The sequence below is a fragment of the Anguilla rostrata genome, chromosome 16 (genome assembly GCF_018555375.3).
Source record: "Anguilla rostrata isolate EN2019 chromosome 16, ASM1855537v3, whole genome shotgun sequence".
Taxonomy (NCBI): Eukaryota; Metazoa; Chordata; class Actinopteri; order Anguilliformes; family Anguillidae; genus Anguilla; species Anguilla rostrata.
The window spans coordinates 11,557,072-11,568,195 of NC_057948.1; the positions used below are offsets into that span (position 1 = coordinate 11,557,072).

General features: G+C 43.0%; 1 protein-coding gene across 1 annotated transcript; it reads right to left on the minus strand.

The window, feature by feature from the left end:
* Positions 1-323: 323 nt before the first annotated feature.
* On the minus strand, positions 324-10,594 carry LOC135241851 (aminopeptidase Ey-like). The gene is made up of 20 exons (XM_064312585.1): positions 9,957-10,594; positions 9,299-9,441; positions 8,519-8,655; positions 7,899-8,025; positions 7,626-7,780; positions 7,417-7,530; positions 6,961-7,104; positions 6,684-6,749; positions 6,137-6,202; positions 5,415-5,587; positions 4,985-5,061; positions 4,659-4,792; positions 4,051-4,106; positions 3,779-3,926; positions 3,452-3,543; positions 3,251-3,361; positions 2,379-2,546; positions 1,979-2,119; positions 1,777-1,858; positions 324-1,010 (listed from the first exon to the last, which is right to left on the minus strand). The coding sequence occupies exons 1-20, from the start codon at positions 10,556-10,558 to the stop codon at positions 855-857; spliced, it is 2,892 nt and encodes a 963-aa protein (XP_064168655.1). The 5' UTR covers positions 10,559-10,594; the 3' UTR covers positions 324-854.
* Positions 10,595-11,124: the final 530 nt, after the last annotated feature.

Genomic DNA, 11,124 nt, shown 5'->3' on the forward strand with positions numbered 1-11,124 from the left:
AAAATACTAATTTACTGGTAGCATAATTACCTATTTAATTAATCTTAGTCATCATGTTTGTTAAATACACATAACACAAGTATTTAAGTGTAATCTTTACCAGGTTTATTTGTGAATATATTTTATTAATGTATTGCTGAATGAGCCTGTTAAAATCTCTGCATTCAATTGAAGTAGTTCTAAAATGTGTCATATGGGGACATATCATATTTTTGAGCATGAATTGTCTATTTGTGTTGAGACAAATGTGTTGTGTCTATGAAAAAAGTGTGTGTGTGTGTGTGTGTGTGTGTGTGTGTGTTGTGAGAATAATCAACTCAGAATTTGAAAAAAAATTACATTTATTAAACAGAAATGTAATTCTCTCATATGTACAATTGTCCAAAAAGGCAGAGACCGAATTTCCTATTCCAGATAAGTAATTGAGTCATCCATAAATGTAAGCTATGAAAAGCAATAATTGATGTTTCATGGAGGAGACAGACATTTCCCAGTCAAGGGAAAATGCAATACTCAGTAACGACAGAGTTCTCCTTCTGTAGATAGTATAAGATATCATAGAACTGTAAAACCCAGGTCTAGAAGTAAGAATAGAAGATTGGTATTGTATTTATTTTTATTTTTTGGCCTTTAATGTGAATGGACCCAAAAAGACTGGAAGCGAGAGGCACTTGTAATAATACATCCAATTAGAAGGATCACCGCCACAAGGTAAGTGGATTGTGGGAAATGTGGTATAATAAATAGACACAAATAGGAGAAAACAAGGTGGTCTACCCAAAAGAAAATTATTCCAGAAATACTTTACAAAATAAATTTTCTCCTACATATTTTTATTCCCTGAGGTTGTTAATTCATGGTTTTAATTCATTTTCGAACCACTCCATTACTGTCTTCTGATTGGCTGCCAACCATTTGATGTTGGCTTTTGTTCTCTCGATGGACTGATCCACGGCCAGTGTGCCTGACCCAAACCCAGCCTCAGCATTGTCTGCCTTGAACTGCTCCAGCTGTGGTATCACAGGAAATAGATATTACATGCAGATCTGTCACATATTCAGCATAAAAGAATATACAATTGGAATACTTGCAATACCTTGCAAATAATAGAAAATAATAGATACATGTTTTTTGTCCTTTCAGGTATGATTCTAGCATGACACTTTCTTAACATTAGCTGCAATATAGTGATGTCATCGTAAGGTCATGACTATTGTAGGTCTTCACAATTAAATTGACTCCACAAACCTCTCGGACTTAAGTCTCAGTTTTTGTGAGATGTGCCCAGTACTGATTACAGTATGAATATTTGAATGTTAATCTGGACACATATTATTACATCCCCACACAAATTCTAATTTATATGTCCATCTCCAATATTTGCTCAAAGTAAAATACAGTAAATTGCACACAATTATAGATGTAATAAATTATGGATAAATGCTGCTATGCAGTAGCTTGGTGGTACATGATATCAATAGCTCAGAAGGTTGGAGCTGGTTGGGCCTTGATCAGGCAAGCTTGTAAATGTCATTTATTTGTCACCAAATAATTTCTCAATTTTCTTCAGTTTTCATAGCTCTGTGAGTTGTACCAGCAAAGTCTAAAAATCTAATTTAGGTATATACATTAAATAACCACAGAATGATCAACGTGGAATAAACTGTGATATATTTCATAGAATCGTAGAATTTTGGCACTAAAAGTTAAAAATGTATTGTCAACAGTGTAGCCATACATTTTTCATTTATCAATTAGATATTCAACAACATTTACCTGTTTGAGCTCAAATTCTGTTGAGAACCTCTTAGTCACTCCGTTAATAAGGTTTGAGAAGGAGAAAGACCCTCCGCCATACCTTGGAAACAAAAGGCGAGAATGTGTGCGGTCAGGCTCTGGGAGACAAAAACCATTCTCACAGAGAACAGGATCATTAAGCATGCAGATCTACCCAAGGCCCGCAATGCATCCGACTCACTCTGTGAATATGTAGTCCCATCTCGCTCTGACAAAGTCCCAGGCCAGAGGCTGGCCCACCACATTGCTGGCGATGTACACGATGGTAGAGGTGGCGTCCTGCTTCCTAATTTTAGTTGGGTCCAGGGTGTACTCCAGGTACCTGGAATAACGTGGGGGGTTAAATTTTCAAAGCAACGGTGAGGATGATTGCTCTTTGTCTTCCTCTTCTGTGCCTTTTCTATGACACAGATTTAAAGCAAACTGGTTTAAAAGATTCTGTCTCTGTGTGGAAATGGGAGCTTTACTGGGTTTCCGTTGGGCATCTCCATAACCCGTGTCAGTCATGCGGTGGTCTGATTGTGTACAGTAACCTGGTGTGTGCGGTGAGTGCCTGAGGGAGGTCCTGGCCCCATACTGACCTGTTGAGCAGCCAGGGCTCTTTGGTGCAGGCCAGAGCGGACCTCAGCTTCTCTGCCTCGGAGGCCATGGAGGCCTTCAGGAACATCTCCCAGCCAAAGTCCCACTCGGCCACGCCCCCGGCAGCGATGGCGCTGCAGTAAACCGTCGTCCTCAGGTTGGGGTGGATCCTGAAACGCACGGAGCCGTCGGTGTGTATTTATGTGAACCGCCAAATTCATGTGTGCAGCAGAACATTGAACAGGTGTTATGGAGTAGGCTAGCATTCAAGGAACAAGGAAAGCGATTGCTGGTCACCATTAGACATAGATTTCAATCCAAAGTAAGGCACTAGGCCTACTGTTTAACCCCAGGTTAAGGTGGTTAACCTGAATATCTTCAGTAAAATCCAACTCATGGTTAGGGAACTGGGCTTGTACTTTTCAAATAGCATGTTCAGTTCCCAGGTGGGGCACTGGCGTTAGTAAAGTATAGTAAAAAGTACAGTGCTAATTAAACTCCAACAGAGTACATACAAGTCCAGTAGGAACTATACGGACACTGTAAGAGTTGATTTAACACTTAATATTTCACTTTACTCAAGCGAGGTAATTAACCTGGATTGCTTCAGTAAGTGACCAGCAGTATAAATGGATCGCATATATAGAATGTAAGGTGTCTAAGGCACTTAGGCCAAGAGCATGTGCTAAATGCCTACAATGTAAATCGTATGTAAGAATCTGATTTGAGAAAGCTCCCCTCTATAACTGTCTGAAACAGGAATGATTCAACAACAATTCCGGGTGGCCTAGAACTGTATTCTGGAAAAAGGATTGGCTGGGGGGGGATAGGACAGTTACCAGGTGACCAAGGGACAGGAAGCTGGTAGACTCACGGGTTAATGTCTGGGTTCATCATCCACTCGTTGAACCATCCTGTGGTCAACTCCTCACAGCCATCCACCCCAGTCCTACAGGCCATCCTGATGGCATTGATCTGGTTATACCTGGGGACACAGGGTAAGCCAGTGGGACTGAGCTCCACAAAGGGTGTACCATTAAAGGCACCAAAAAGCCTCTAGCCTCGAATTACTCACTGGTCAGTGTGACCCTCAGGTACTTTGGTCCAGTTGGAAGTAATTTGTTTGAAGTATTCAAAAAGAGGTCCAACTTTACTCTTGAGGTAAGCCTACAAACACAAACACGCATGGCTGTCAGTCTGTTTTTTTTTTTTTTTTTAACTAAAATTCCATAATTTATTTTACAAATAATGCAATATAATACAATACATAATCCTAACATGAATTAGCCAATATTCATTGTTCAAAGGTTTTGTTTATAACCTTCTGCGATTTTCTGAAAATGTAAACCCCTCTGAGTAGTTATTAGAAATTTCTAAGGATATACATGTTACGTTGACAAACCTGCATTGGTCCATAGACCTCAGTGCGATCAAACATGAGGGTGAAGTAGTCCAGGTTGTCAAGAGCCGATTCCCATGGCATGTATTCTTTTTCGCTGGAAAGGTACCTGGTCGTGCTCAGAGCCAACGTCGTGCTGGTTTTATTTGCCCTTTAAAGGCAAAAAAAAACAAAGAAACATGATTTGTACAGTCCTCTGTCAAGGGGACAAAACAGGTTGAAAATTTGTGATTAGCAGGTGAAGTAAGGCCATTGAAACCACGGGAAGCCCTCACCTTGCAAGGTTAAAAGCATCATCCACAAGCTGGGCCCTGTTGATGGCTGGAATGACCTGCAGAAAAGGACAGACGGACACTTTGAGCAAAAGCGTCAGAGAGTGTAGAGTAGGCTCATCGCCCTGTTATCTTAACTCTCAACAAACCCTAAACTCTCTTTTATTCGATGTTGAATACCCCTGCTTGTGCTACATGAAACACCAGCTCCAAAAATCTGTTTACTATTCACCATGTCCTTAAATTTCGAATGCTGTTCAATTTGTGGCGTGGGGAGCGCATGCACCTCCCCTCACACCCTCGCCTCCTGCAGTCACCTCCACCACACCAGACAACGGCCACAGCCCAGAGGGTATAGAGCGGAGCGGCAGTTAGCTCATAATCCAATGTGGCTTATCCCCGGCCTTACAAATATCCCTGTAAAGGGGCTCGTGCTTGCTTTTACTGCCTCTTTTGTGGCCACCTCCATTGTCACTGACATGACAGCTTTCCAAGGTCAACTTGTAAGCTTCAAGAAACGCATAGTATTAGATTTTCTTGAGCCAGCGAAGTCTGTTAACAGAGACTAAAAAAACTAGTCTAGTCACACAGCTCGTAGTGTAGCTCTTTACCTGGTGGTTGGTGTTCAGCTGAATGAGGAGGCGGTTCCAGTTTTCAAGGTCGTAGTTAACCCTGTAGTACCCGGTGACATTGAGGTTGGCTAGCACCCAGCCTTCTGCAGTCAGAGTCATGTTTTTGTTCGTGTCTGTAGGAATAAACGATGGTGAACGGTCAGGGTTAGTGAGGTACTCCTGCATGAAATTGATGCAAATGTTTCTCCGCCCTGGACCGTACCTGCTCATTCACAAAGTCTGGGTCATTCAACGTAAAGGCAAACTCGACTGGAATTCAACAGGTACTGAGTAAGCCGCACAGATTCTATTTAAAGGCTCCATACCTGATTTTTTCAGCAGCCAGTACTGTCCTTGGTCCACTTCTGTCTTCATCCACTTTATGGGGACGAACCACTCATAACTGCGGTCAAAAAAAGTGACATTTACTACTTCAACTGCAGTACAGCAGAGAAACGCAGGCGTTTCTGAGCACAACCTTACCGCACGGCACTCTTGCTATTTATTTTGTATTTATTTTATGGGGTTAGTACCATTTAAACCGCTCATACTAATTAGGTGTGTGTACTTATGTAGTCCTAATTGTATATCGCTCTGAATAAGACTACAAAACTACAGAACCGTGATCACCATTACCATCATAGGGCAACTCTACATATTACCGTTACCATCATAGGGCAACTCTACATATTACCAATGTCTAGTCCATAACCAACAGCCGAGAAAATAGAGTATGGAAAGAGGCGGCGAGACTACTTGTACTCAGACGGCCTGTCCGGAACCGACTCGGGGTCCAGGAGGAAGTGCTGCTGGGATACCTCCCCGGTCGCAGTGTTGATTGTGACCACAGGGAAGCCCATTTGCAGAACCCAGCGGTTCATGATTTCATGCACAGTGTCGGGCAGGGGCGTGTTGGTCTCTACCACCGCCTAGCAACGAAAAAACGCAACAGCCAATCAACCATGATCAACTCTCACCATTTTAGCTAAGAGTTGAATGACACTCGTTCATCGTTAAATCTTGCCACACTAGGTACAATTCAGTAAAAAATGTGCCTTTCACAGGTAAAGATGCCATATCACAGGTCTTCAACCAACATTACCCTACACTCAAAATGGCAAGCAGAGTGATGCATTATATAGCTACATATACTTGAATACTTGGATTGTTGTATAATACTTTTGTTTGTGATGTGTATAAGATCAAATGTATAAAATAACAAATATCTATGTTCAGAATACACAAGGTGCAGGCATAACAGAAAACAGACACCTCTAATAGGCATTAAAATGCCTGTGGGAACTTTTTAACTACTACTGTGTTAGAGCAATATATTTCTGTTCGGATTTGTGGACAGCATAGCACGTCACATTAATACCTTCCTAACAACCACCTCCAATAATTATATTATATATAATCATATTATGTATAATGGAAACAAATGACAACTTTTAAGATGAAGTTTGAAGATAACTTACCATTTGAAGATGATCCCAGAGATCTGTGTACACCGTGTTACTGAATGCAAATTGATTCAGGTATGACTGCACAGAGAAAACATTTGCGTTAGCTAGGATATACAGTACTGTGTCTACTCTTTGTTTTTATGTGTAATTGAAACTGTCAGCCTGTTCCTTTGCTCTAGAAGAGAACAGACTAGCATGTGTTTTGTCAGAAAGGAATTAACCCACTTTTAACTTTGTAGCAGCATCTGTTACAAGATGACTGCAGGCTTCCAGTCAGCCAGAGGAGTTGCTATTATGCAGTGAGTTCGGTCAAGTCCTCGTCAATGAAAACCCTGTGTTATCTTATGGATAATTATGATACCCTGAGTCACCCCTGGCCACAAGCAGCCCTTGTCATAGTCAGGATTTAATTACAGGTATGCTGCATGCATGTAAATACATACATAATGCATGCACCTCATAGAGTTACACAAACCATGCGATACTTGCACGCACACAAGAACACAGGCCTGTACACACACAACCACAAACTCACGGCAGGTTCGCCGCGCTAACTCACGCTGAGCCCTTTGGCGAAGACGGCCTCCGTGAGGAACTCTGAAAGCATCCTCAGTACCGATGCTCCCTGCAGAGAGAAAACCCACAATCCTTCACTCTCGCTGCACTTCCTGTTTATGTCTCTTTCTTCACCTCATAACATGGATTTCTGCACAATATAAAATGGCCGTACGGTAAAGTTTTCCTTCATTTCCAGGATGGATTCTGGATTCACCATTAAGTCACCATTTCAGCTTAACTCCAGGAGTCGCTGCCAATCAGAAGGCGGCGTGTCGTACCTTACTGTAGGAAATAGCGTCAAACAGCTCGCTGATTTGCTCTGGCTTGTTGATCTCCTCCTCTTTGGAGGAGAGAGGGTGGGAGGAGGTCAGGGCGTCGATGGCGAACACCCTGTGCACGTCGTTCAGGACGATCAGCTCTTTCTGTGGAGGACAGTGCCCCAGAGTCACACATTGGGACAAAAGCGCCAAGTACCCGCCGCACCGCCAAAATTCGCACAGCAGCTCTTGACAGGAGAAATCAAATCAGCGCTGTTTCTTATTCATAGCGTCAGTATTATTATCCTCACTGTAGTTTTCACGATAATTCAGAACAATCAAAGCAGCAAGGACGGATTAGTGAATCTTCCGGTAAAACCATCCACACAACACGGAGATTAAACAAAATGATTAGAAGCGGGGGTTTGAAACAACGATTAGAAAACACGACTCGAAGAGCACCGGCGTGTGACGCACCAAGCCCCACGTGGGTTCCGCGTGGTCCGCACCGAGATACTCGACGTAGGAGGCGAACCCTTCGTTCAGCCACAGGTCGTTCCACCACTTGAGCGTCACCAGGTTCCCGAACCACTGCGGAGGAGGAGAAGCCACACGGCCAGTGAGGACACGGACACGCCCAAGACGGGGCGGCGAAGGAAGGGCGCCGCCCGTGGCGACCCGCGTACCATGTGAGCCAGCTCGTGCGCGATGATGGTCGCGATCCTCTCTTGGTTCCCGTTGGAGGACATCTGCGGGTCGTACAGAAGCGCCGTCTCCCTGTAAGTGATGAGACCCCAGTTCTCCATGGCCCCGGCGTTGAAGTCGGGTAGAGCGATCTGGTCTAAAAGGAGGAGGCCATCTTGACTTTAGACAAAGGCATCTTCCTGATGGATGGGCAATCCTTTTCCCCATTAGGTTTGCACGCACGCATACTTAAATAAACATGCTTAAAACCCCACCTGATTTAGACAGTGGGTAGGTGGAATTGTAGTATGATTCAAAGAACTTCAGGATCGGTCCGGTCTTATTGAGGGCATATTGCCCCTGGCCTTCGGCAATGGCTGTTCTACGAGCCCAGATTCGAATCTAAACAAAAGAAGAACAAAGGAAGTATCTTGAACGACAGGAATGTCCGTGGCCATATCCAATTAGTTGTGCATTGTTGCCATCTAGTGGTAAAGTGAAGGTATTGTTAAGGTTTTTTTGGGGAGCCACTCACTTCAAAGCTGCAATTCATGCTTTCTGACAAAAAAACCTCTTACTCATCTGGTCTGTGATCTATCCTCATCTGACTATATTCAGGAGCATACCTGCTAGCAATGCATGGCTAAGCACAAATATTTTCAGCATGGCTGTTGATGATCTCAGTGAATTCTGTCATGCATACAAATATATTTTCATTTTTATGGGTTTCTTTTTCTTTCATTTACTTCTGTACGTACATATGTCACAAATCACTGCTTAATGCTCTTTCAGTTTCTCAGATTAGGATGTAGTGATGCTGTTGTGCATTAAGCAAAGTGAATATCTTGAGGAGGTACACGGTGTTTGGATGTGGGAAAAGAACATTCAAAATTACCATAACATTGTCCTCCGTTGCCTGGATAAAGTCAAACTCACTGACAATAAATGCCAGCAGGTACGTGGACATTTTCTTGGTTGGTTCAAATGTGGTCCGGGTGACCGCGGTGCCATTGATAGTGGTGTTTACTGAGGCTATGGGGGAACAGAGAGGAGGTATTCTGAAACAGCAGTACACATTGTGTCTTTATGTACACAAAACACCTTCCCTGAGATAACAAGAGCAAAAGTGACCTTTTCCAGGAGAGCAGAGAACAACAAAAAGTTCATTTTCACTTGTGTCCGGGACCTCAGTCTGAATGGCTCAGTCTTTACATGTTGCAAATAGCATTCTAGGCCAGTGTGCTAACCGTTTAAATAAAATGATTCTTTAAAAAAATTCAGTTAAAAACTGAGCAACATTTATATTACTGTTGACCAACGATAATTGCAAATGGAGGTAATTATTTTATTTATTCGTCAAACTCAGACTAATTAGATATTGCTCGTTCTAAAAGAAATCATGCTGAATCAGATTGGTTTGTGTAACTGTTGCTACCAATCAGTGGTACTTGAACCTCCCTCACCCTCATTTGAACCTATAATGTTCTGTGTAAGCACAAGCAGTATTAAATGTAAACACACATACAACAGAGATTTAGTAGTATGTTATTCAGCACCTTCAAATAAATAAAAAGCAATTCTCAGGATAACAGACTTTTAACAGACGGTCACGGGCAGTGTCTGCCCCGTGAGACTGATCCTGGGTCAGTTTCAGCTCTTGGAGTGGGGCACTCACCAACGTCCTTTCCGTTGGAAAGAGCCACGGTGCCAGGCCGGTGGATGAGAGTGATGTAGAAGACGGCTTTCATCGCGGGCTCGTCGAAACACGGGAAGGCCTTTCGGGCGTCCGTCGGCTGCATTTGAGTCGTGGCAACAACTCTACAAAATAAGTTTATTAAAAAGTGAGCGCCGATTTAATTTTCCACTCAGGCTCTGACTTCATCCCATCCAAGGTCCAGGATACAGAACACAACTAAAAGTCATTCAAATGAGTCGAAGAGCGTTTCAGCACAGAGGGCAATATTTACAGGTGTTCGCACTGATCTTGATCAGCAGTGGCTGGATCATACAGAATATGCAGTGTGAAAAGAACATGTTAGCGATAAATAGTTCAGGCACTGGATTCATATTTAAATGTACAGAAATAATCCTCTTCGAGACTACTGCAAGTACTGAGGCTCAAGCAATAATTAATGAAACAGGGAGAGCTAATAGAACAGTGAAGACTAAAGCCATACTCATCATTGTTTATTGGTAATCTGGTGTCCATTTAGTAAAGATCTTAATCTTAATCTTTATTCCGACTCTGAAACCATGTCTTGTATCACAAAGCTTTCCCTGTACCACGCACGAAAAAGAAATATAGAAATATATATATTGAAATATAGACTTACTTCTTCACTCCATCCTCAACATATTCACTTCTGTAGAAGCCTCCAAGGTCATCAGCCAGCTCTCCTCTGAATTGAGTCTGCAGCTCATAGGACTTTCCCGCTGTTAGTTTTCCATTCAGCTGAACCACAAGATACTGGGTCTGTTCCTGCAGCCAGGTCTTCGTAATGGCTGGAGAAGCTGACCCATCCACCGCGAGCAGCTTTGCATGGAACCCACCGAACAAGGTCAGCTCCAGCTTGTTGGAGTGAATGAGGATCAGGTCAGTTTCCTTCACACATCTGAAGATCACGCTGGAATCCCCCGTAAACATGTACATGCCCTGTGCGTCTGGCTCAAGATGGGGCCACAGGGTCACGTTGTAGGTGTCGGGCATCAGGGAGTCAGGCAGCCGGTACCTGTGCCATGGATCATTGGGTGGAGCGGGTGAGGTTGGAACGACGGGAGGGGGCTTGACCGTGGTGGTCACCGGCTCGACTTCAACATTCTTGGATTTCTCTTGAGCGTAGACGACCGACAAGGCAATGATGGTGGCCACAGCTCCTGCCCCCAGCACTACACCTACTACCCCCAGAGTCTTGCTGATATAAAAGCCTTTGGCCATCTCTGACGGGTTGAGGAGTGAGAAGATCGATCTGCCGAATTTGGGGCTTTTTATTTAAGCTCTGTGTCGGCTCTCCACCCACCAGAGTTAATAGCTGATCTATTAACACATAAATCTGGTGGACAGAGGGACGGTGTTCACTGCTATCTGGAAGGGTCATAGGAACCTAGATGATGAAACAGAAATATACATTTTTAAAACTTTTCCATTGTACAACGTTGCCTACTATACATCCTTTCAAATTGAGTAATCACCACTCATGCTCGGTTTCCTGGCAAGCACCCTCAAATGGCATACTACTAACTGAAGCTCGGTTTCCTGGAATGATATTCAGTGTTAAGATAGTCACACAGCCATGTTTGGATATGCAATGCAGTGTGTTAAAATGAGTGTTTGAATCTCTTTCTGAGCCATGTTTGTTTATAGTGGCATTCAGTGTAGACAAATGTACATTCCTGTCTCTTTAAAAACAATGCGCCAAATTAAAAATTAATTGGAATTAATCTTGCTGATTTTAAGACCTCTCACCATTTGACAGAAAATAAAGTGTATTAACTATAGTTAGT